General features: G+C 37.4%; 2 protein-coding genes and 1 long non-coding RNA gene across 6 annotated transcripts; 2 read left to right on the plus strand and 1 right to left on the minus strand.

Annotated features, from left to right (window-relative positions):
- Positions 1–35: 35 nt before the first annotated feature.
- On the plus strand, positions 36–7,542 carry SELENOP (selenoprotein P). The gene is made up of 5 exons (XM_023944632.2): positions 36–125; positions 1,593–1,796; positions 2,985–3,197; positions 4,788–4,905; positions 5,774–7,542. The coding sequence occupies exons 2-5, from the start codon at positions 1,606–1,608 to the stop codon at positions 6,428–6,430; spliced, it is 1,179 nt and encodes a 392-aa protein (XP_023800400.1). The 5' UTR covers positions 36–125; positions 1,593–1,605; the 3' UTR covers positions 6,431–7,542.
- CCDC152 (coiled-coil domain containing 152) lies at positions 6,834–22,196 on the minus strand. 4 transcript variants are annotated; one of them, XM_023944635.2, is made up of 9 exons: positions 22,013–22,196; positions 20,054–20,146; positions 18,908–19,013; positions 12,682–12,750; positions 11,641–11,705; positions 10,088–10,190; positions 9,303–9,430; positions 8,289–8,375; positions 6,834–7,725 (listed from the first exon to the last, which is right to left on the minus strand). In XM_023944635.2, the coding sequence occupies exons 2-9, from the start codon at positions 20,138–20,140 to the stop codon at positions 7,603–7,605; spliced, it is 768 nt and encodes a 255-aa protein (XP_023800403.1). In that variant the 5' UTR covers positions 20,141–20,146; positions 22,013–22,196; the 3' UTR covers positions 6,834–7,602. The 4 variants fall into 4 exon arrangements, with proteins under 4 accessions (XP_023800403.1, XP_086726109.1, XP_023800401.1 ...); XM_086869983.1 differs by having other exon boundaries at positions 20,672–22,151; XM_023944633.2 differs by having other exon boundaries at positions 11,641–11,720; positions 22,013–22,147.
- LOC111941492 (uncharacterized) lies at positions 22,190–26,090 on the plus strand. Its single transcript, XR_002870048.2, has 3 exons — positions 22,190–22,250; positions 22,388–22,530; positions 24,418–26,090. It is a non-coding gene; the product is annotated as an uncharacterized LOC111941492 (long non-coding RNA).
- Positions 26,091–27,084: the final 994 nt, after the last annotated feature.

The following is a 27,084-nucleotide window of genomic DNA, read 5'->3' on the forward strand; positions in this document are numbered from 1 at the left end:
TTGAACCGTATCTGCAAAGTGAGATAAACAAGAGCCATATAAATACCACAGCCCTTTTCCCCACACTGTTTCCTTCTGTGGCAGAGCCAGGTGCAGCTGCCAAGAAGGGGGAGGAGGAGGACAGGGTAAGTGTGCTGGGTTTGCTGTGAAAGAGCTTCATGACTTAAGATTTGGCAGAGTGTTTGCTTGTTTCTTTGGCTGAAAAGTCTGACTGTGGAAATTTCCATTGGAAACTAAGTGGAAAGTTGAAATATGAAGAGAAGTACGAGGCAGGCTCTCCTGCAACTCGCAGGGTGGACAGCTGTTGCGGGGTGCTGCACGCCAGTGCTGCAGAAGGCTGCTGTAAAGGCAAGGAAGGAGATCAGAATGTCATGAGAGTATCATGTGTTTATAATGGATATAAAGGCAGGAAAGAGTGGAAAAAGGCTGTGTTGGTATATACTGGACCACAGTTTAGTCTTCATAGTACTTTACCTAGAATGTAGGAAAGAAATGTCAGGGACAGCTGGCTTTCACGAATGCAGCAACAAATGACTCTTGTTTTAAAAGGTCAATTATTATTAATCTTTTAGGCTATGACAAGGTGGCTGAAATATATATTAACTGTCATAAATCAGAATTTATTATTTCCAAACTATTATGTGGTCACTGTCAGACTTTGATGTAAGTGGTGAAGTTATATAATCCCACAACCTAGGACATGTTGGGGAGCAGCTTTATAATTTTTTACATTTATAATTTTAAATATTTCTTGATAATGGGTGTTTAAGGCAAAATTGAGATGTTAATGGAATAAAATGAAAAGGTAACTATGGAATTTCTTGTATGCTTTGTCATAAACAGTAACTGGACTAAGAATGGATATGAGATTTTGTAAGATCTGAGGAATCCTGAATGAAATTCAGTTTTCATTTCAGGTTCTAGTGCCTGACTTCTTCATAGATTTTTTTTCATTGGGATCCAGATACTCCAGACTGACTTGCAAAAATTTTTAAGTCTTTTTCATTATTTTCTGCTATGTTCTGTAACACTTGCTGGGTACTGAAATCCACTATTGGTGCATGTACTTTTAAGATAGTGGAATTACTTTGGAATCTGGAGTGAACTGATCTAGATTCTTCCTGACATAAATAGGCTTACCACAGTTGATTTCAAAACACAAGAAAAAAGCCACTTTAAAGTCATTGAAGTGTTAAAAATGGTCAAAAAGAAATTACAAAGAGAAAAAAAAAAAAAACTTAGTCTGATTAGTAATGCTAAAAAAATTTCCAGCTATTCTGATTGTTTACTTTGTAGCTGTTCAAACACAATAACAAAAAAAACCCCAAAAACCTTCAAGTAGTACAAAGAAAAAAACCACCTACCTCTATTATAGAGGAACTTCCCTGGATAGCTAAAGAAATTGAGCAGTAAACAAAGTACTCAAATTTATTCTTACAGGGATTTGTGTTTTTTTGGCGTTTTTTTTTTGTTTTCTTTTATTTCTTTTTACACTGAATGGAGTCGATATGCTGCTGTGTTTTCTTACGGGAATTTCAGTCTGAATTTTGTCTAGGCATTGGCCTTACTTTGTTTATTTTCTCTCTTCTCAGGTAAAGCCCAGCCATGTGGGCAGGTGTGGGGCTAGTTCTGGCCCTCTGTGTCCTCCCAGGAGGAGGGACAGAGATCCAGAACTGCCAGGAGCCCCCAGAATGGCGTATTGGGGAGGAGGACCCAATGTGGAACTCCAGAGGCTCGGTGACAGTGGTGGCTCTCCTCCAGGCTAGCTGATCATTGTGCCTGCGGCAGGCTTCCAGGTAAGTGTGTCTCATCCCAGTTTTTGCTCTCCAGCTGAGAATACTATGTGTGCCCTGACACAGATGCACTCCATCAACTCTAGCTGCCCCAAATGCCACCATCACAGCTGGCATGTGTGACCCAGTGACCAGGCTCACTATCAGCAGAAGGGTTCTGTGCCAGTGGGTAAGATTCTTTATCTCTTGACCTATTCCTGACTGACAGATCATCTTCTCCAAATTACGTTTACAACATAATAGTATGATCAACTTTAATGACATTAATGAAACCCAAACCACAAGAACAGCAACAGAACCAACAGAAACAGCAACAGACGATTAATGTAGCAAGAATAGCCAAGGAACATCACGATTCTTTAACATGGTTAGATCATCTTAAATAGAGAGACGTGTAATCACTGATTTCTTATGTAAGATCTATGGGGGAAAAATTAATCAAAACTTGTGCTTTTAATGTGGCCTTTCAGCCTGTGTCCAGAGATCCTACATATATTTAAAAATTCCAGAAGTTAAGGTTAATACTGTCCTTTCAAAAAATTGATGAAGCATTCAAGGAAATCATTAGTGTTAGGTTTTCATCCAAGACCTGGGACAGTGATGCTCTATTTTCTAGAACTTAATCCTTGCAAATAAATAGCTAGCATGACAGTACCAATAGTAATAAAATCATTTTAAGCTGACCCAAATAGGAATTGAATAAAGGTTTTATTTTTGATTCATTTAGGGATTGCAAAATTATTTTGGTTTAAAAGTTCATAGTACCAGTTTTAGATTTGGATTTTAGTCACAGTGAGCACATCTTAGTTTTCCTCTCTAGGCTGCATGACTTACATATCATAATAAGCTTTGCAAGTTTATTAAGAATTGGACTTAAAAACATAGTGGTAAATATGTGCCTCTGTCAAAGTTAAAAGTGGGCTTTGTGTTTGGCTTTCAAGGTCATTGGTTTTGGTTCTTACATTTTAGAAAAAAAATTAAAAGAATCTTCCACATTCTAAACTATTTCCTGTAACTGAAAAATAGTTTTCTAGAGCAATTCCATAGGAAAGATACAAATGAAAAGGAAGAAACTCCACATCATACATCTGTAATAACAGCAAGATGGAGCATATTAACTCTTAGGTCAAATCTGTCAAATTTCATGATTCTCTAATGGTTTATGGTCTTGCTTCTTTACACTCCCATTAGTTTGGAGGACCTGCGGGTAAAGTTAGAGAATGAAGGATTGGTCAACATCTCGTATGTGGTTGTCAACCATCAGGGACCTCAATCCCAGAGGGAATTTCACCTACTTAAAGAACGTGTTTCAGACTACATTACTGTCTACCAGCAAGATGAGCAGCAAGAGGATGTCTGGACTACTTTAAATGGAAACAAGGATGACTTTCTCATCTATGACAGGTGTGTGCTTACAGACAAACATGGGAAAACATTCACATGTATTTTGAGTAATGATTTGTAAATCTCTGTATTATTTCATTGATGTGCAAATAACAAAGACATCATGCTCAGCTTTTAAGTTGAACTAGCACTATAGTGCTAGTATTTACTGGAAAAACAAAGCTACGAAAGCAAAGTTTGCTTTTGCATAAGTAATTTTGGAATATTTTTTTTTTCTTTATAATTAACATGGATTTAGATGATCATTAAATGAGTGTAAAATTTGGTAACATGTTCATGGTTTTAAAGTGTTTTTATTTTCAGATAACTTTATTACATTCATGCATGTCAAAGTTTTATCTTTTATTTCATGGAAACTTTTTGATGAGAGTTGTTGACAATGCCATATAGACATAAGGAAATAAGGAAAATTAGTCTTCCGGTCAAATTTAAAACTTCAGAAGAAAATTGCTTTTCAATATAAGACTTTGCCCCAGGTATATTTTGGAAGCACCAGTAGGTAATTAAAATCCCAGTTTTTCAATTTTGACGTGATGGTAGTGACTCTAATAGTTACTACTACTATTACTACTTGAAAAATCCTGCACTTCAAACATGTCTATCCTTGTTACTTTATATTACTGTTAGGAACATTCCAAGCTCATACTAAACCATAAATAAGCTTAATGAAGAGTTAGAAAGTTATTCTTTTTCTGTAATGTGATGAATTTAAATTAGACAAAGTTTGTGGGATGAAACTAACACTGGAATGAATGATCTTGTATGTTACAGCAGCAAGTATGCCCAAGTAAGGAAGGCTGGTGTCATACAACAGGCAAACAGAGCAAGGCTGTATTCTGTCTGGGAGCATTTGGAAGGTTGACCAGTTCTGTGCTGTCGATGCACAGGACGTGTGTACATGATGAACTGGTTTAATGGCCATGATCCATTATGGTTCTAGGAGTCTGTGTTGTTATTGTGCCTTAGGCATGAAAGCTTTGTCTGCTGCTGGTTCTAAACGTGCAGTCCACAGCGGGGAGCTAAGGCCAGGGGACTGTGTGTTGGCACTGAACTGCCATTGTGTACAGGTTCTGCATTTACTCCAGCTCCTTTGAGCAGATCAGTTGTGTAGTTAAGTGTGTATCAGAACACTCAAGTGCAGACATGGGGCAAGCAGGCACCATAACAATCCCCCCATGCACAATAAATCAGTAATGCTGATTTGCTGATTAACTGCACCACAGTGCCCATCCCAGTCAAAATACCTTAGGTTTCACAGAAACACGTGGTAAGGATGCAGCAATCACTATGCAAACAACCCATCTCATTATCCCAATGGGTCTGCAATGAGTTGCAGTTGCACTCTGCCAGCCTTAAGTGCCACTAAGGGAGAAGCAGTGCAGTTACCACATCAGCTGAAAATCATGCTTCACATACTGGCCAGTGCAGGTGAGCAGGCAAGAATTTGTATGGAAGACACTGGATTTGGCTGTGAACTGGAACAGAAACACTCCCCATGGAACTGGTACAGTGTTGGTGGATTGGTGCAAGTAAAATGAGGTATCATAAGAGGAGAGGTTTAATTGTAGGTATTTGTATTTCTCTCCTTAGATGCGGCCGTCTAGTGTACCATCTCGGTCTGCCCTACTCCTTCCTGCATTTTCAGTATGTGGAAGAATCTATTAAGATTGCATACTGCGAGAACAAGTGTGGAAACTGCTCCTACATGGTATATTTTTGTCTCATTCTGTCTATGGTAGAAAAGAAAACTGGATATGATTGGTATTTAAAAAATTATTTCAGTGATTAATCCAAAAAGATTTCAAATTTACGCATTTCATGTATCTCAGCAGATAGCTTCTAAACATTTTTCTAAGTGAATTAGATTTGATTTCTAATAGACTGACTGATTATCTGAATTCCTGCCCTCGATAGAAATGCAACTAACTGTCAGAAATGTAAATTCAGTCTTGGAGGGTAATTCAATTTGTAGAGCTATATAGAGGTAGTGAGCAGTTAAATACTCTAGTTCTGTAGGATGGGTAAGTACATAAAAACCAGTATTTTTTTAAAACCTGGGAATTAAACTCAAGCTGGTTTGCATTACTATTCAGTGTAGTTTGCATCTGAACACAGTTTACAAGAGTTATTTTAAAAAAGGTGATACAGTACAAGACAAACTATTGTTACTGCTGTAAAAGAAGCTTTTTTCTAATGCATCATTCAAGATCAGAAATGCTTTTAAGGATTATAATGAAATGTAAATACATAATCATAGAAGTTCAATGAGAATAATAATTTTTGATCCCATTGTGCAGTGTTCTGGCTAAATGTAGACCACATACAGGTCAGATGTGGGATCTAGGATAAGAATACTTGTTACTGGCAATTTCTGAAATTTTAATTGCTAAAAAGCCCTGTCTAGTTGACAGTAATGTGACAACAGAAGGCTATTTTTGATATGCTCATACATTCTTCAACAGAATAGAACAAATAATTTAAAAGTGCCTTTCATGCTCTGCAAAAATGTTAGTTATTTTACAGCTAGTTTAATTGAATACAGTGCCCTGTATTTAATGCCAGTGTCTGTTTTGCAGGAACCTGATATTGATGGTGTCTGTGAAAACATCACTAAAAAAGCAGGTGAAGAGCTGTCAGAGATAGAACCCAAGCCAACAGGTCAGCATTCCCATCCCAGCCTGCACAGACATGGACACCACCATCGCCACCACCACCACCACCATCACGTGGGCAGTCGTGATCCCGAACACGAGGACCACCAGGCTGCTTCTCAAACTGAGAGACATCATCCTCACAGCGGCTGGCGTCACAGGCTTTTTGGCCGTCACAGACATGATCAGATAGGTAGTCAGGAGCACGTAGACACTGCCCCTCCAGGAGAAATTGTGGAAATTGCACAAGATAGAAAACTACGAAAGAAGGGGAAAAACAGCTGCAAAAACCAGTTAACTTGAAATTGGGAGACAGGATCAGGCTCAGCCTCTAGTAGCTGATCCTGTCATTGTCGACACCTTTTGTTTGAAGAGCTAGGGAATTCTGTCACTTGACAGTGTCGTGGTACACTACCAAATTCTTGCAGGTGACATGGGCAACTGGCAGCAGAAGACATCACTGAGTCTTGACAGTGACGTCTGCTCTCTGCTGCCTGACATTCACCAGCAGGAGCAAGTGAAACTAGTGACACCTGACAGTGACAGGAAAAAGCGAGAAACTGATCCTGAAAAACAAACTAAGCACCTTCCAGAAACAAGGGAGTCCCACTAACTCAGTTCTTATTGTTGCAAGAGCAGAAAAATGAACAAATTAAGTGTTTTCATTGCCTCAGATTCAAAATTATACAGACAGGTATGGGGATTTAAAATATTGCAAAGTGTAATTTTAGAGCAGTGCTCTTAGAATAATAGAATACCTGTCAAATTCCATCAGAGAAAAGCTTCATGATTTAAAGGAATTTGGTTGACCCCTAGTTTGTTTTTCAGTTCCACTGGGAAGGTGTCTGCATTCTTGATTAATTTGTCTTTCTTGTTTCTCTTCTAATATTCTGCTTGCATTTGTGAGGACAGGAGCATAAACTATGACCTAGGGGCTCCTGTCTGATGTTTTGCAATCAAGAACAGAAGATAACCAAGACAGATATTTTAATCATTTTTTATTAAGATGATATATTCAGAAGTTGAGCTTTTTGGTTTTTTTCTAACCTGGGGATACAAATCATGTACAAGCAAAACTTACTCCTAAGCAATGTGACAGAATAATTCCACAACAAAAATGTAATATACAGACAGTAACTGCTTTATTTTCAAGTAACAGATAGATGTGCTTAACTTTTGTGGCTCTTAGATACAGTAAGAGGGTCCATTAACACATACTGCTACTGCCTGTAAAATCCTACTGAATCAATAAGCAAGAAGTAGTGTTAACAACTCACAGGCGGAATCAAAAAGAGGGTGGGATGAAACAAGTTTAATCTTGGTGTACTGTTGATCTTTGTTTATAACAGTGCTGAATTTGATAAATCTGTATTAATTAGTAACAAAATATACCACTTAAACTTGTATAACTTCTCTGTTTGTAGCCTAGCATTTCTAATGTTTGATTAACTGAATGGAAGTAAATCCAGTTTGAAGGATTCCTGGATGAAGAAAAGAATATTCATGAAAAGAAACCTGCTATGAAAGCATACACCATAATTAATGATGGTTTAATAGGGAAATTACTACTCCTACAAAACCTGAATCTTTTTATTGTGAATGCTGATTAGCAAGAGAGTAGTTCTGAATGTACACAGAATACATGCCTTTGGAATATTTGACAGGAGTGTTTTCAATAAAACATACTTTCTTCACATCTTGTTTTTATTTTGAGATGCACAGTTTGGAACACTGAAATACTTCACGTCATTTACTCAGAATCTCCTCCGTTTTAAGGGCAGGTCTTGGCCTTTATTAAGACGTTGCTCCAAGTCTCTTATGGTGTTTCGGAGAATTTCAATTTCCTTGTTTTTCTCTTCCTGGAGATGCTGCAGTTTCTGTAAAAGTGTAGGCAAAGGCTTCATTCTTAAACATCACATAAAATTACATACTGATAAATTTTGCTACTGTGTATAAGATATATTCTAATAAAAATATTTTCCTTGGTATTTTATATCACAAAATTACCAAAACTATTTCCCCAGAATCCTCTTTTTCTGCCATCCCAAAGTCTTGTGAGCCTACAAAAAGAAAAACCAAACCAAAAAACACCCCCGAAACAAACAAACAAAAAAGCCAACCAAAAAAAGCAGCATATGCAGAGTTTATATCAGTGTCACTGATGGCAACTCTAGTTTAAGTTTCCTGATTAACAATACCGTAGTAAGACCACCTCACGTGTGGCTTTTTGTTGTTGCTTGCCCTCAGCAGTACCCGTATGTCAAGAGCCATGACAGTTGGAGCTGATGATCTTAAAAGCCTTCTCCATCTTAATTAACAATTTTGTGAATCCAGTCCTGTATACGTGGGAGGGGTGTGCGGGAGAGAACAGAGAAACCCCAGGGAATTGGTGCTTCAAACACCCTGAAACAGTATCTGTGTGCTACATAAAAGCACCTACCCTTCGATAGATACTTTGTGGCAAGACTGAAGCATCCGAAAAGGACTTGGTGGTTTTATCCTGAGCTCTTGCCAATTTAGCGTTGAACTGAAAGGATCAGGCAAAGACAAAACGGTAAGAATGAACAGGAAAAAAAGGTAAAAAGCTGTTCTAAGTATGCCAAGTGTCATTTTCACTTTTTATTAGTTGCATTTTTTTACCTGAGAATTAGCAGCAGTAAGCCTTTCTACTAATTCTAGGAAAACAAAGCTACTTATGCTTATTTTAAAAAGAATGCAGCTACAAGCTATGTTTCTTCAAAAAAAGCCACAAAGTTTTGGAAAAGTAGTAGAAATATGATAAACTAAAACCATGTGTATAAAAAAAAAGACACTCCTGAAAAAAGAATAAAATTGAAGGAATCCCAGCAACATATCTACAGCAGGAGAAAATACAGAGAGTGCTAAAGACCTCCAAAACCATCATTCTTTTCTTATGTTCCAAAGATAGCTCAGCCTGAACACTCACATCTTATTTCTTTTTTGATGTGTGAACGATTTGAAGTATTTCCTTAATTCTTTCTGTTATGAGAGCAGTTTAAAACATGAGCAATGAAATACATGTTGAATGCTCTGTCTTAAATCTCTGCAGGATTAGAAATTTTCATTGGAATTTTATTTTAAAACATGTATATTCTCGCCATTCAGAAATTAAAAACAAGAAAGTTAAGCAGAAAACATTGTTGAATTTTTTAGTATCTCAAAATCTAAAAATTTTCTAAGTAATTTAATTTGGAACAAGAACAGAGCAACTTTCAGTCTCCCTATACCATATGTGGATCTTGACTCCTGAGCAGGAATGAGTTACCATTGTAGAAGGAAGCACCTGCCACTGATCCTCGTAAAGACAATAAATAATGAAGTTTTCTATATTCCATCATATTACTTTGTTAAGTACTAATCAACATTTTTTTCACTACATAGTTTTTTCTACCCAATGCCCAGTTCATCTTTAAGTCAGTTTTGTAATGCATACCTCTATCTGCAGTTTAATTATTTCATTCTGCTTCTCTTCATTTTGAATTTTCAGCTGCCTAGTTAGCTCTAATATTTCCAGTTCTTTTTTCTCTCTCTGTTCTCTATACTCCATTTCTTTTACTTCAACTAGCAACAGAGTAACACCAAATAATATGATTATAGAAGATGTTTAGATGAAAAATTAACATAGTTTTCCAAATATTAAAACTTTATTGAATATCATTTCACTGGAAGTCAATTCAAGCAAAAACCATACTGAAACTATATGAAAATCACACTGTCCTATCCCAGTCAGATGGTGTCTTTTTAAAAAGATGTATGGATGACCAAAAAGATCCTGCTTTTTAAGTTTGTCTCTAAAGAAGAAAATGAACACAGAAGTCAGTTTTTCCTCATTGCAGTATTATTTATTTGTGAATAATGTCCTTCTGTGCTGAACACAGATAGGACATTCTAACAGCAGTCTAACTTACAGTTCAAAGCAAAGTTCCAGCTGCCACTTAACCTAAAATTTCATTCCTTCAGATTTTTAGGCCCACATTCCCAGCATTTGTTCTAACTATTTGGGAATTTCTGCTCATCCTGTGTTGCTGTACTATTGCTTCATTACCACTTTCTGCTCTCTTCAGCAAAGATAAAATTCCATTAAACACTGCCCACTTCTAGTGTTCACATGTTTCTGCTAAGAAGTGGAACTGATATTTATCCTAGAAAAAATGTAGCATCTATAGATGACAGCATGTTTTATCCATTGCTAAAGTGTTCAGTCTTCAGAGAACTTACATTTTTTCCTTATATCACAATTCAACTGTGTTATTTCTAATTTGTGGTCTTCCTCTTTGTTTTTAATTTCTATCATGAGTTTCTCAATTTGATCTTTATACTCCTGTGAATGTAAAATATTTTATTAAGATCTTGCAGTTTTTATGCTCCTAACCTTCTGCAAAGCACAACCATCATGTAAAAATATACAGCACTCTATAATTCAGTACTTGTTTTATTCTCAATCTTGTAAATTTAAATTCCCAATTACTTCTTACACTGTCTGGCTGAAGTCCACAGATGAAAATCAGCAGATTTCATTGTATTAAAGCTATCTGTTAATATAAAATTAGAAACTGTAGTCCTTAGGAGGATAGGCAAATGGAGAGGTAATATTACTTTCCTGAGAACAGGATCTGAAAAATGATGCAGTTAGTTAAGGGACTACAGTTTCACCTTTGTGTACTTTTGATCAAGGAGTGCATGATTCAAGTGTGAGTTTTTTTAGTTTTGCTTAAACGAAGGATTCCAGAACTTCATGTTGGCAGCAGTAGACACATCAGTGATACCAGCAATAGCGATGCACTGACACTCAAAGTTTGAAGATGACAGTTATAAATTTACTCCAATAACTACTCCAGAATTATCACTAGCAGCCACTGTCGAGGCGCTCACTCCGAAGTTCTGGTCGCAGCCTTCTGACAAGGTTGCTACTCACCAGGGCAATACCTGAGGGCACTCACAAAGGTGATCATTGACTGGGGATGAGTATATGGAGACATAGTCTGCACCTTCAGAATGACACCAGGAGGTCCCACCATGCTCACATGTGTTTAATGGGTTCAATAATAGTTTACCATATCCTTTGGAAGGCATTTCTTATTTTTCATTCCAACAATCAAGATAAAAGCTCTACTGGTATAAATATTTAATTTTAACTCATAGTACAAAAACAGGCAAAGAAAATCAGCAGTGAGATTTCTGATCTTAAACAGACAATAGATCTGCACTCTTCACACAGAGAACTTTGAAAACAGAGATTATGACTAGCGCTGCTAGTTTTACCTTCTTTCCAAAAATGAGTGCCATAGATAAAAAGTAAAGAGATAATATATGGAATTTATTATGAGGTACAGATAAGAAATAGAGACCTATTATCTTTGGAGTATTCCTGAATAAACTGGACAAAATTCAGACCACCCCTGATTCTCTGTCAGCATAACCAGGCATCTTCAATGTGAAAACTGCATTTCCACACAAAAAATTATTTTAGTGCAAGGGATTAGAATGGTGAAGGTGAAGTTCAGTCTAAAGCTAAATACAGCTAAAAAACCCCCAAGTGCACCTCAGATTGAACCAAAATCCTCAGCACCAAGAAGTTTTAACTTCTCAGTTCTCCTAACACCTCACATGGATATTGTCATGAGAACAACCCTTTTCTTTTTACACAGGAAAATCATTGAGAGAAAAGCAACAATAAGACTATCAATAGCAAACCCTAAACAAAAAGATATGCAACATAATAGAGATACAATATTATTCCTCTACCTAAACAACGATAATTTGTGACATACCTCTTCACAAGTCTTTAATTTATCTTCCAAGATGTGAATGGTTCCCTTCAGTCTATCATTTTCATCTACATAAACAAAAACTATATGGTACACTAAAAAGTACATTTTGACAATTTCTTTAGGATGAAAGCACAATATGGAAATTGCTTGCATTTTTTGACTTGGCTGAACTTTGAGAAATTTTTTTGTGGCATAATCATCATTACAGAACCACATACTGTCATTCTTCATTTTTTAACAAGAAAAATAATAATTTAATCAGAATATTTGCCTGGTATTACTACTTAGAACTTTCTTTAGTCTTCTAATAAGGCAGTCAAGAAAATCTAGATGCAAAGTTCTTTGACTCAGAAAATAAAAGGTTATTATCATGGCCTTGGAACAATAGTTTCAAATTGAAAGATGAAAGTTTTTACGTACTTGTTTCCCAAAAACTAGAGAACAGTATGCAAACACAGAATTTAGAGAAAATAGATGGATTTTTTTTTTTATTATTAATATCAGTTTGAATATTAAAAACATGCATATACTGCCAATGTTAGAATTGGATATGCTAATATGCCTTGAATGCATATGATGGTGTACTGCTGAGCTGTAGTACAAAGATATAGCAAATATTTATATACTTTATTTTCAAGTAAAAAAGGTTAGTTATCAAGTATATGTGGATAACAGCACTGTATACTAAGGATTAAGACACTTTGGTTTAACAAAGTGATAAAAACTGTGCATAAACACTTGAATAGTCAACAGCTGAATGATACTTTCTCACCTTTTGTAAAATTGCCTGTGTTATACTAAAATGAATTTAAAGCCCAACTATTGATTAAAATAACCCTCCTGAGGCAGTTTCTAAGTAAGAAAATGGCAGTAGACATTTATTACTGCACGATTGATTTTAGATAATTTTATTTTTGTTTCTCTTTGCCTGCCAGTAAGTTTGTCTGAAAAAAATCAGTAAATATAAATGAAAAAATTAAATCCCTGCTCATTCAAAATGACAGTACAGCATTTATATAAAATAACATTTTTTGCCTTTACCTTTCACATTACACTGGTTTTCGATGGTTTGTGTTAGACCCTTTATCACATTCTGTAGAGTACTGCATTCTGAAAGAAATGAAACATCCAGTATTTTTGAATAGTGTCTTCACAAATTTTCATTTTGTTTACAAAATTTTCTCAAATATTTTATAATAATTTTGGTTAAATATTACCCTAAATCTTTTTTCTGACTGTAGAAATAAGTCATGCTATTATTACATGGTTACTGCTTAATACTAGCTTTTAGTTTGATGATTGATTAGAATCAATTTTATGAAGCGATACGAACAATTTCATAAAATTATTACATGTTTGTTTCTAGTCAGAAAATAAGCATATTTTTGTTTTCTGGGCAGTACTAGAAGTTTTCTCAATCAGCCTTCCAGCAGTTTGATGTATTTAATGAAACTGAAACTTACTTTCCTTACAGTATTTCCTTTTCAACAAGACCAAGGGTGTCCACTCATTGCAGTCTCTCACCCCTTTTGTACCCCTTTCTTGATGCATGTAACGTTCATCTTGTGGCTCAACAGAAGCTCTGAGAGATTCAGAATATGTGCTATGTCTCCACTATTTAATTTTATACAGGAGAATTACACATGCAAGTGCTTATCGGTTTGTGTACTTTCATAATTTTATTTCATCATTTTATTTCTTAAACTGTATTTTTAATATTCAAACACCGTATGAACTTCCTGTAATACAGGATTTGGTTTTATTAAATACGACTTTTATCCCTTACGTTCATTGTAAATTTATCAGTAAAGTCGCAAAACTGTCAAAGACTGAGAATAGTGGGGGCTCTACAACTGATGTTGATTAATTTTAAAACTTCACTTTCTCTTTCCTGAGTACCACCGCGTTTCTTAGATGGCTTTTAATTTCCATAACTCAGAAGTTTGCTAAATAACAGTTACTTGTCTCATCAGACTACAGCCCTTTTGAAGACTGTCTGTCGTGTAAAGACTACATTACAAATAATGGAGTGAGGAAGATGAGCTAAGATCACAGCTAACAGGTTCAGTTTTCAGCTTAGTCTTTTTGACCGTCAGTCTAATCGTCCATCAAGTTTGCTTTTCACGCAGCCGAGTACGTTAGCCAGATACCTTCTCCCGTTCCGTGCTTCCAAATAAAACAGTAGAGGGAGCACGAGCAGCGCAAATACATCGCCTGTCCCTCAGTTCCTGAGCCGGATCAAAAGCAACTGCGGAAAATTCCTGCTCAAAGTCGGAATGACGAGATCAGCACGCCCGTTTGAACCAGCTAGTTCTACTACAGATTTCGTCCCAGTTGAAAATGCATGGAAATAAACACAGATGCTTGAAATCCATGCAAAATTTGGAAAGACTTCTGAGTCAACACTAGCACAGCAGCTAGTTTTTAAAAAGTATCACAACTCTTCAAGTGTAAACCACTCTTTTGTACAGTCCCAAGAATATCTGCTCATCTTTCTTAGTTTTAAAGGACATATCTCAGCAAATCTCATATGTACTTAAAGTTGTGACTAGAAAAAATTCTTGGGAACCCACAAGTTTTACTAGCCTACATTAAGGAAAAGAAGCAGAATTTTGCTTAATGTTTGCAGCCTTGTGGCCACTGTCATAGCATCTGCTATAGATTCTGTGTAGTTCCTTCCCGTAAGGAATACTGCCTACACGCAGAAACACTGAACAGCTTAAGTGTTCATCTGCATTTATAACTGATTTTTTTATAGGGCAATTACATCAACCACTTCTTCCTTTTAATCCTTAGAAATGCTAAATAAACAAATACACAACCCCGAAGATGCTAAACAGAACCTCCTTAAGCATTTCAAAATGCTTAAAACAAAAATGTGGTTGCTTTCTTTCAGAAAACTATATTAGAATTTAATTCAGAACTGTTGCATCACAAGAGTCTATTTAGCTGCCATAGAAAAGGTTTAGGAGTAGAAAACAAAGATGACAGACTTGTATCTGTCTAAAATGGATCTGCAATTATGTACACAAAACAAAAATTGTTATTTAGAATCTCATCTTTTTTTAGCAAAGAATGTATCAAGAGAAAATAAAGTTAATTTATGACCTCTCAGAGAGTATATACATTGTCCAAGCTATCCACCTTATCTTGGATATAAGTGTTTCACTACCCGCTACCTCAATATTTAGATGTCCTCTTTCTTTCTTTGCATTTCTTCAGAATTTCCAATCCTTTTCTACCTTAAACAATTCTAGGAAAGACTTTTGACCAGGATATCAAGGAGTTCTCAGGTCCTCACCTGGAAATTTTTTGGGGATGTGAAATGCCTTTTTTTTTTTTTTTTCCCCTTAAAGCAAAATGTTCTTCAGTCAGGATAAAATTCTATGTCCTCCACCCCACTACCACTAGTAGCCACAAACCCTTCACAGCGTTTCCTTCCACAGCACTCTTTCTTCCTGTTCCTCTTCTGTAATTGGACCAACCCTTCAAAAGATACTTCAGGAATTGTGGCTGACTTGGGTTCTGGAAAACAGCTTGGGACATAAGGCTGGGAGAAAACTTTTTCCAAGCCACAACTGGCATTATGACTCTATAAAAGCCCTTCTCACAACTACAGTCTGTTCAGATAACGACTGCCAGAGTAAAGATTGAATCAATCAGTCAATTGAAATCAATGCTGTATTTGGTCCCTTGTGCCTCTCCAGAGCTGCACAGGACCCCTCTATAAGCTCATCAGTACTAAAGAGGGTCTAGCATCTCTTTTAATCCCAGAGTGCTTTGACCTTCCAAAAGGTTTTTATAAAAATTGAACTATTAGATGCAAAAGTTTTAGTACTCTGATTCTGAATACCACATATGCTATTACTTCTTTTGAAGGGTCATTGTGGAAGGTCAGTTTAATAAAGGTGCAAAGACTATTTCTATCAATTGCAAAAGGAAGAAGAAAAATGATTTAGAAATTATAGACTTACTAATTTATAATCACTACATCAGCCTTTCACATAATTTTGAAATACTCCTAATATCACCACCACTTTTCACAGGCTCTGCTCATCTCCAGTAACATGTTAACTGTTTACCTGAAGGTTCCTGTGACAGTCTCTGCCACTGATTATGCCAATTTTCTGCCCAAGATGTTTTTTTTTAAGTTCCGATTTATGAGCACCAATAATGAATACAGTTCAAAACCAGAAACTTAGAAGCATTTCATGCTCTGGTATTTGATAGGTTTACCTTCTTGTTAAGTGCATCAATTTAATAGTTTACCTTACTGGTAAGTACAGAATCAGAGAATGGGCCCTTACTGGGTCATCTGGCCCAACCTCCCTGCTCTGGCAGGGCCATCCCAGAGCACACTGCACAGGATGGCAACTAGATGGTTCTTGAATGGTACCAGTGGGGGAGAATCCACAGCCTCTCTGAGCTTAACCTAACAGAGCAGCCATGATAATTGTCCTTTATTTCTAAATACATTGTGTCCCCTTGGCATTTTATTCATATTTTACTTCATTATCATCAAATAGCTTTCAGAATCACCTCTTGGATGTCTTGCATTGTTCCAAGTTCCTGTTTTTCACTTGTTTTTGTCAATGTCACTAATATCTCTGCAATAACTCTTAATCATTGACCAGGACACTTGTCTTCCAGAAATTCTGCCTCCTATTTATATCTGCACTATCCCTGTGACTTCAATATTGTTGAGATTTGTTTTTTCCTGACTATCCCTGTTGCTGAAACATTAGTTCATATTTCAGGCTGATTGCTCTGGTATTTTCACTTGGACTTCCACCACCCACACTTCTTTCTCCATCCTGTGTTTCAAAAGAAGCTCCAGAGGCTGTTCTCTTCAGTTATATCAGCATAACTATCTCATCAAATAATTTCTCTCTTATCTCATGAAAGTGAGGCAATACTGTTTACAAAGCTCAGATCTCTCTTCTGACTTTGATCTGTTTTCAGTCTGTTCCTCTCTCTTCTTGGAATCATCCCAGATGCTCTGGTCTCCTGAGTTTTCTCTCTTACTTTCTCTGCTAGCTTTTATACCATAGATTCTATGGTAAGAATTATTTCTTGGTTTTGCTCACCTTTTCCCTTCCTTTTTTACAAGCTGTTTTATGTAAACCCACTCCTTTCTGGTTTTATCAATAAAGAAGCCTCTTCTGTTTCGGAGTGACTGTACAGCACTTTCTGACTTCTCTGCTTAATAAGGAAACAAGTGTTTCTGACTCAAACCAAAGTTCCATCCAGCTCACTATGCCACCTTCACAATACACACTACAAAATTATTCAGGAAAGATGAAAAAAAGCTATCATTAGTACATCCTTTCAACTTCCCAAACACAGAATGATGGGGGACAGTGAGAGATACTGTCTTTGTGTTTCAAAAATTTGCTGTTTTCTGTGATTTTTTTCCCAGCCTTTTTGGATTAATGTATACTTCTGTTATCCACAGGCTTCTGTGGAATTGATTTAACTTTATTTTGTAATGTGTGGAAAAGTTCCTCCTTTTGTTAGCTTTAAATCAATAAACATGCTTTATTTCCATATGGATTTTTATTACATTAGACAATGAATATTTTATTCTGTAATCACTTTCTCTATTTCATTCACAATTTTACAGCTATGAGTCACATCATCTCTATTCTTTGTCTTTGCTGAAAAGTTCCCAGTCAACTGAAGTATTCCTTCAGGTGTTCTAAAATTGTGAGTGAAGCTGTGAAAGCCCCATGTGCATCTTTCCCCACGCACTTTTCTGGGGGGTTTGGCTGGGCACAAGGCCATCTTAGAAAGAGTGTAGATGATGTAATTGAAGAAAAGCTGGCAGAAGATTCAGAAATAGCTGTCCCTCTTTCCCATGGTAAGGGAGCTGCTTGCAAACTCAGGCTTTAGCCCTTGGCCTATGCTGCAGTTTTGTGTCAGCCACACACTAGATCCTGGTCATGACCTAGGGAGTGATTTTCTGGCTTGATATCAGACCTGCCTCATCACTTGGAACCAAGTGGAGATCCTTGGGCCATGTCTGGCCTTTGTTACCATTTCTGAACTCCATTCTGACTCAGCCTCCTGAGTCACTCCCATCAGTACAGACTTGTTTGGCAATGTAGACTTTCGGCTGACCGTGGCAGTTCTTGCTGGGCCAGCCCTGCATGGGAACAGTGGGAGTGAGCCTTGCATGGTTAAGCCCCCTACGTCCATAGTCTTTGTTACAGGAGTGGTTCCTGATTCCTTATACCTTGCTCCTTACTAGCAATACCAAGCCTTGCCTCCTTCTCTGTTACCTTTTCTAGCTCTTCTATGTCTGTTTTGAGATGTGTGGACCAGAACATCAAACAAAAATCACAGACTTTACAGAGTCACAATGCTTATTTCTCTTTTTTTCTTCCGTAATTATGCTACCACTGTGTTTGATTCTTTGTCTACTAATATTTCAAGAGAATACAAATATTTTAAGAGAACTGCTTAGAGGATACCAAGATCTCTTTCCTGAAAAGCAGCCACCTAACATCAACCACTGTTTATACAAAATGCCTCCCATTTACGCTGCTACTGATCTTCATCACTCCTGTCATTCTGTATCATGATTTTTTTTGGTGTATCTGAAGATACACCAAATGATTATCATCATAAGCAAACTTCACTCAGTCAATAGCTCAATTTCAACACTCAGTTTCTGATTATGCTAAATTATCCAAGTCTAAGTGAATATAAATGAAACCCCACTGGCAATCTCCCTCCTGTGTGAAACTAATGTTGGTCCTACCCCACTTCCTAACTTTCAGCAGGCTGACTTCTCAGAGATGGAAGTCCTACAAAAAGATGCACCTTTCAGCTACTTTACAAACTACAAAAGAATAAGCAACCACAAATCCATGCTAAGCACTAGATACTGTTTCTCATTTCAAATACTCATCTAACACCAGTTCTAGAATAAAACAAATCTTAATTTTATAGTTTTCTCTGTATTTCCTCCTTTGTTTCATAACTTTTTAATTATGATTATAGACTTATAACTTTCATCTATAAATGGTAAATTAAATTTTATTAGCATCCACTGAACAGTCTAAATCCTCATAAAATTAATATGGATATGAATATTTACTATGAGATGGATTTCATTACATGATTCAAAATTAGGCATTACTGCTTTTCCCACAGTTTCCTAGATCCTTGACAGGTTATTTTTTATGGTGGAAAATAATGGAAATACCTCTCAGAACTTCTTGAATATATACAAAAATCATACCTTTCTAACAAAATAACTTACCCTCTTTTACTGATTCTTCCTTTGATTGGCTTAATGTTAGCAATCTGTTACATTTTTCCAGCTGATGAATCAGTAGGTTATTCACTTCATTAATTTCTGATATTTTCTAGAAAATTGGAGAAAGAATAATATTATATTAATATGTTTTCAGTTCTAAGTGAATAAAAAACTTAACAATTCCACAATACTGTAACTGCAGTCCAAGCCTGTACTATTTCCCATTCAGGAAATTCTTTTATAGAGAAGAATGAAGAAGACTTGAGATTCTTTGTATTCCAAGTTTACCCCACAGAACTAAGAATGCTGACTTACATCATGACTTATAAACTATTTTCCTCTCAGTTTTGTAGCCCAGAGTCTGGATCAATCATCTTGGACTGAGTTTCTTTCTACATCTTTGCATATGAGACTGTCAGTGCTCTTGCAGAGCAACAACTTGAACAGTATATAGGGAAATGAACTGGTATAGTAAGTTTATTCCAAGAGAAATGCTAAATTTATTTCAGGTACTTCTTTTATATTACCTCTAGTATGGATTTGCTGACCAGGAAATCAGCAGAAATCTAACCAACATCAATCTAAAAGGAAACACAGTACTGATTTTCCTCAGAGGGTCAATCTTTTAAGAAATGACACACATATAAGATAAAGGAAGCTCAATACATATGAAATGCAGGCAGGCACTCATGTTCCTGATAGGGCAGTGACATTTTTCTAGAACAAGGAACAATTTCTGAGAGGATACCCCAGCACTAGACCACCTGGTCTAGTGAGAGGTGTCCCTTCCTGCAGAAGGAGGTTTGGAACCAGGTGGGCTTGGAGGTCCCTTCCAGCCCAAACCATTCTGTGATTCTATGAAAGCAGTGTAAAATAGTTCATCTTCATCTTCCACACTCTTTCTGAGAAGCCAATTTGACCTCTGGATGATGGAAATTCTATCACAGAAACAAAGGCTTCTCAGACTTCACAGAATCCACTCCCATGACTCTAGGATACAGTCAGTACAAACAGTTTTCCACATGAAACTGGTATTACAAGGCATGACAGATGAGACAACTTAAAGAAATTTTCACTCAAAAAGATTTTGAAAATGTCACCAAATAATTATAGATTGCAGTCTCAACATTTTTTACCTTCTTCACTTACCTCTTCTATCTCTGAGAAGTCATCTAAAAGTTTATCCAGGTTCACTACACTGGTTTTCTTCATAGTTTGTTCATCACTGTGATTCATTTATTTCTGGAATATATAATCAAATGATCACTAGATATAAAAAATAGATCTATAAATGAATATATTTCTCATTCACACCATGTAAATTCTTAGGCAAAAATGTAAGAGGAACAAAGAAGACTCTTTTTTAAAATTAAAACTATTTTTGTGTTGAAGCTAAAATTCAGGCTATTTAAGATCGTACATTTCTAGGAAATACAATGAATGTCAGAAAGCCTAAACAATATCTTCCAAAGTGGTTGAATTTGGAAATTTTCTGCAATTAAAAAGTTAGCCTGGACCTACTTCTATAGAGAGAATAATGCACCAGGCACATATTAAGGCAGCATCTCTTATCTGTGTAAATGCTCTAATACTTGACTACTGAGGTTTAAAGGCACACATTTTCTTATAAACAAAAAGTGTTAAATCAGTAATAGGCACTGCAACACGTCATAAACCTTGCTGCAGAAGAAAAATACAATATTTTGATAGGCACCCATATAGTTCCAGATTTTTAACACAACCCCTAATTTTATAAATTCTACTTACAGAATCTTCAACATATATTTTCAAGATGGATCTGAAATACATGACATGAATGCTTCTAAAAATATTCAAACTGTCTCTCAACATCAAGTTCTGTGAGACAAAAATTCCAATACCAGTAAACCATGTGATCCAAACAAAATCACGACTTCTATGTGGTAATGTGTGAACAGCTTTTTTACAAATAACAAAGGAATTGCAACCAGGGAGATGAACCAGAAGTTAAAATGTGTTCACTAGCCAGAAACTGAATGAGTTTCCAGACAGAAATACTGGCAGTACAGTTAGGCACAAACAGGTAAATGCACAACACTAAGCAAAAACCAAAATTACATAAATGAATAATTTTCTCAGTCATTCAATATTTACAAGCTTTTATGTATAAATTCTTGAACAAAGCAGTAAGATATTGGTTCTGTGTGTTTAATACTTTTTTGCTTGAGCCCACTCTTTCCTCAATGAGACTAAGACTAAATCATAAGCCAAAGCTCAGTTTTTAAAATTAACAATTTTCAGAATATAGTAAACTTTGAAAAATTAATGCTTCTTAGTTAAATTAATGGGGGGTTTGTTATTTTTTAATTTATTAGTAATCTTAATGGCTTGTAACTTACTACAATGCAACGATTTGTTAAATTTGGGTTCAAAATAGTATTCAGGACACTCTAATTTTTAAAACAATTACATATCTTAATCTAAATGTACACTATGGGTGTCAATCCTTTGAGTTTTCCAATCCTTATCATGGGCAGTGTCTTATATTTGTCAATCACCACTTTTTTCATTATACTTTTAAAACTGTGTTGCACTCTCCACATTTTGACAGAGGATAGAATTCAGAGAGCTGCTGTGTTTTGCTGTTTTGTTTGCTTCCTTATTCTATGGCATCACTTGTTTTCTCGGAAGACAGGATGTGCTCAGCACTTGGCAACAGTACCACTGGGTACAAAACTCCTGCTGAACTGGAACAGTAAATTAATTTTGTATTATTAATGTTGTATTTTTTCCAGCAGGAAAACTCATCACTGTTATTTTTGTGCATATTCCTATTACACGTTATGTCTTCCAAAGGCATTTTTGTTAAACCTCCCACTCCTGATTTGAATGACGATATTTATGCCACTGGGAGAAAAATTAAAGATTTAAAATGTGGGTTTGGCTGCTGTAAAAGTGACACCTTCCTTTAATGCCTTTTTGAGCCCCTTGTTATCCATGCTTTCCCAGTATCACTTTTACAACTATTGTAGCTGATGATCCTATTTTGAAAACTAAATTTTCAATTTTTTGCTGCATATGGCAGTGAAACACATGTACAGAGAGAGAGAACGAGAGAGAGATATTAACTGAATGTAGGAATTATTCAGTAGCAGGCACGTCAGGCCTTCCTGTCCTTTCCTGTCCTTTGCCGACCCTCGCTTACGCCGCTGCCCCTCAGGCACTTGAGGGGAACCCGCGCACCCGCCAAGGCGGGAAACCCAATCCCGCCGGCGGAGCGTACCACTACCGGCCCTGAGGGGGGGCGGGCCCTGAGGGGGCGGGCCCCCCTCCCCCTCCCCCGTTGGTGGGCTCGGCCGACCCTCAGGTGCTCACAGCCTCCCCTCAGGTGCGATGAGAGTCCCTCCTAAGACTTGGATGTGTCCTCATTAGACAGGGACACCCGTTAATATATTTTATGGACCTAGGGTTTTATTGTTTTGTTTTGTTTCGTTTCGGAAACAGGCTGTATAATTCCATTCCTGGAGCCCGATCTGCATTTTAGTATGTACATTTTCACCCTTCTGGGAAGGGAGTAGCCAAGATTCACAAATGCTTGTGGTTGAGCAAAACGACAAAATTCAGTGGGTCTACAAAAGTGTGAAGTGGTATGTCAGTTCCTGACGAAGGGAAGGGAAGGTGCGGGAAGGGAAGGGAAGGTGCGGGAAGGGAAGGTTTGGGAAGGGAAGGTTTGGGAAGGTTTGGGAAGGTTTGGGAAGGGAAGGTTTGGGAAGGTTTGGGAAGGTTTGGGAAGGTTTGGGAAGGGAAGGTTTGGGAAGGGAAGGTTTGGGAAGGGAAGGTTTGGGAAGGTTTGGGAAGGGAAGGTTTGGGAAGGTTTGGGAAGGGAAGGTTTGGGAAGGTTTGGGAAGGTTTGGGAAGGTTTGGGAAGGTTTGGGAAGGGAAGGGAAGGGAAGGGAAGGGAAGGGAAGGGAAGGGAAGGGAAGGGAAGGGAAGGGAAGGGAAGGGAAGGGAAGGGAAGGGAAGGGAAGGGAAGGGGCTTCCAGGGTCTTGGATGGTCTTGATATCCCCTGCAGTCCATGCTCACTTCTTGGCTTCACTCCTGCACTTGCACTGTGCTGGGTTGTGCTCCAGAAACTGAAACAACAATGTTTGTCCTGGAAAAGTGCTGTCCTATCTTATTCTTTCTTAGACTGTGTTAGAACTAACAATCCTTGGCTATTACCAACATTTCTGTCTGTTATTACCAGCTTTCTTGGCTCCACAGCCATCCAGCTATCCGTGTTTGAGATGTACATTGAGACATACACCCTTGTCGTCTGAGATCCTAGCGTATAAATGGACTTCATGTCCAAAATGCTAAATACTCCGTAGCTTTCTCAGATGACCTGGTTTTGTCTGTAATGGTGAGGGAAGATGTTAACATCTGGAATACTTTTTGGTACTGTCCCCAGGAGCAGAAACTGTGTGCTGTGCAAATCAGAAGATGTGGGTGCATGCAGGACCCTTTTTACCTGCAAACACCCAGAGAAATAACAACCTACCAGTCATGGTCACAAATGCTGTTTTGCAGGCTGCTCTTTCATCAAAGCAGATGTGGATTTGTTGTGTCCACTGGGACACTGACTAGACAAATCAATGAAAATAATTTTCATGGGTAGAAGGTCTGCAGCTGAGATATGAGTGGGGAAAGGACACAGTGCCAAGTGTGTCATGGACAGATATTAATAGAGAAGGAGGTACCCAGGGAACTCAGTACATGCTACTCATGTTTTCTAGCTCACTTTCCCTGCACCACATACCAATTTTTAAAAAACCTGTTTCGCAGTTTCAGTTGTCCTTGTAAATTGCACAAAAGTTTCAGAAGTTTTTGTAGTTTCAAAAAATTATAATTAAAAATTTGTAATTGAAGTTAATAAAACTGTTGATCACAGCAATTAATTTTACTTTTAGATCTAGAAAAAAGTGCAGTCACTGTTGGTTACTGTAGAGAGAAAAACCCACCAAAATCTTGAGTAGTGAGCATTTTACTGCACAGTAAACCACAATATATTGCACAGACTGTTTTTTGTGTTGCTTAGCTGTAGTTTTATTGTACGGATTACATTCATAGGAAGACAGGACGTAAAGACTGACATCTATTTCTTATGATTAGACAAAAATGTTACCCAGTGTCCACATATTATATATGTAATAATGCTATGCTAAATGACCCATATATAAATACGTCATTTGACCTCTGGGACTCACCTCATAGTGATTACTATGAACATACTGGGTGAAAATGCAGAAAATAAACATTGAGGGAAAAATGTTTAAGATTTTGACACAGGAAGACATGGAATGAAGTCTATAAGCCAGGGATAGAACATTTAGCCTGTAAAAGGTTTAACAGTCAGTAAATATTCTTTTGTTTCAGCTTTTAAAATATTGCTGCTAAATTAAGCAGTTTAACATTGCAAATCACATCTCCGAAAGATGAGATTTTTATCTGTATTTCATTTAGAGTTCATTCTAATCTTTTTGTCCTTTTATAGGGTAGTAACTTCTCATGCAAGACGGTTCAAGAGTCTGGTGGTCACTGAAAAAATGTTTGACATCCCCTGTATTAGGCAGGAAAGCAGCAGGTAGCTGATGATGCACACTGCAACCTACAGAGAGTTTATAACACAAAGGGAAAACACTGATGCCTTTTATTGCCATTGCAAGCATTCCTGTAAAATAAACTGCTGCACCAAAGACTTGTGATAAGACATTGTTTCATATTCTGTTTCTCACAAACAGCATCATCTCTGTACATTTAAAATCTCATGGTTAGGCATGGACTTGAGCAGAGTTTTAATGATCTTTCTGCCATTTTGATGGTCTTCAATAGCCCTCTGTACAACCCAAGCCATCTCAAATGGATGTGTCAGATTCCTTCACAGGGTTAAGCTTTGCAAGATTCAATGCAGTTTACAAAATTATTAGTTTTGTCTTTTTCTGAAGAACACATGGAAGGAAGAGCATACCTGCTCTGGACTGTCAGAACACTCATCCCAGTGTTTAGCAGAGTATCACATTGACTTTAGTGTCAGATTACAGTAGAGCTTAATAAGATGGGAGTATAATTTGTACCCTCATGCATCTTGGACATCAGTGTAGTGTTTGACTGTTTTTTAACATCATCCTTTTGGTGAAAGGGTATGTTCTTCTGGTTTAGGAGATGAAAGCTGTCAGGTGTAGAAACACCCATTTCTGTTGCATTCTCCAAAATGTTTATATTTGTCCAAAGAATGAAAGCAGAAATATACAGAAAATACATAAAAATACATGTTTATTTGTATTTGGCTTGCATGGCCAAGTTGTGGTAACAGGGGAAGAGTGGGGAGAGCTACCTGAGTGGCTTCTTTGAGATACTGCCAGAAGCTTTCCCCATGTCTGGCAGAGCCAGTGCCAGCTGGTTCCAAGACAGACTCAGTGCTGGCCAAGGCAAATCCCATCAGGGACAGTAGAACCACCTCTGTGATACTGTATTTAAAAAAGAGAAAAAGTTACTGTGCAGTTGTAATGGTGCTCAGAGAAGGGAGAAGTGAGAATATGTGAGAGGAACAGCTCTGCAGAAACCAAGGTTAGTGAGAAGGAGGGGCAGGAGGTGCTTCAGGCACTGGAGCAGAGATTCCCCTGCAGCCCATGCTGAGATCCTGGTGAGGCAGCTGTGCCCCTGCAGCCCATGCAGGTCAATGCCAGAGCAGATGGATGCCCAAAGGGAGGCTGCGACCCTCCCTTTGGGTGGGAAATCCATGCTGGAACACGCTTTTGTCATGCTGTGGCAGGTTTGCTAGTAGGATTAGTGACCCTGTGAGGGACCCACGCTGGAGCCAGCTGTTCTTGAAGGACTGCACCCCATGGGAAAAGACCCATGCTGGAGCAGTTCATGAAGAACTGCAGCTCATGAGAAGGACTGACACTGGAGAAGCTGATGGAGAGCTGTCTCCTCAGGAGGGACCCCACACAGAAGCCGGGGAAGGACTCTTCATCCTGAGCAGCAGCAGGAACCTGTGGTAAAGTGACTATAACCCCCATTCCTGTCTCCTTGCATGGCTGGTGGGAAGGAAGTAGGGCTGGGAATGGAGGGAGGTGTGGGTGGAAAGTATTTTTAAGATTTCTTTTATTTCTTGTTATCCAGCCCTGTTTCTGATTTGTAATAAAGTCAATCTATTTGCCCCAAGTCAAGTCTGTTTTGCCTGTGATTATTGATGAGTGACCTCCCTCTGTTTTTATTTCAACTCATTAACCCTTTTTTATACTTTTTTCTCCCCTGTCCAGCTGGAGAGGGGAGTGGTAGAGCAGCTTTGGTAGGTACCTGCCCATCAAGCCAGAGTCAACCCACCACATTATTAAAGTACGGTAATATAGTAGAACACATTTAAATATAGACACATTTAAATATAGAACACAAATAAATATAGAAATAAATATATATATATATATATATGTGAGTGTGTGTGTGTATGTGTGTATGAGCAAATATACCTGCTAAAACAGTATCTGTAGCCATTAAAATCACCTCAGGGAAAAAAGTTGTTCATGTTTGTTACCTAAATATTGGGGTGGGATTCTTAAGGTGAAAAAAAAAAAATTCACTTACTTTCAGCATGTGTTTTAGCTGTTATTCAGAAACAGAACAGAAATTTCTGTTCACAAAGTATTTTTTTCCTCTGTTCTTGTGTCTTTTGCTTGTCAAAGGATGACCTAATCTTTGGTTTATAGCTTCAGTAGTTGAAAAACAAAATTGTTTAGCATTTGTGATTATGGTATGTATCAAAATAAATGTTTAATTTTTTTGTAACAAGAGACTGGTAAAGAGTAAATTTCTAATGTTCCTCATACGAATCCCATACCTTGCAATTTTAATGTTCTGTGTTGCAGTATGAACTAAAAAAACGAACAAAACAGTAAACACTAGGTAAATGGATGGAAAATATCTCCTAAAATGTGTATCATTCAGTGAATCTTTGAAACCCCACACAATCTTCTGTGTGAGCTGTACTACATGCTCACTGTAAAATGGCTTTGTTTTGCCTTGAGAAATAACTTCCCAAGTGGAGCTAGTGGAAAACTATCTCACCGTATCTTGCTGTCTGCAAGTCTTTGTCTGGAATAGCCTGCGTTCTTCTGCAGCGTAACTCATAATAAAATACTTAGCCATATGGAATTAAGGT

This window comes from Cyanistes caeruleus, chromosome Z (genome assembly GCF_971803275.1).
Source record: "Cyanistes caeruleus chromosome Z, bCyaCae1.hap1.1, whole genome shotgun sequence".
Lineage (NCBI taxonomy): Eukaryota > Metazoa > Chordata > Aves > Passeriformes > Paridae > Cyanistes > Cyanistes caeruleus.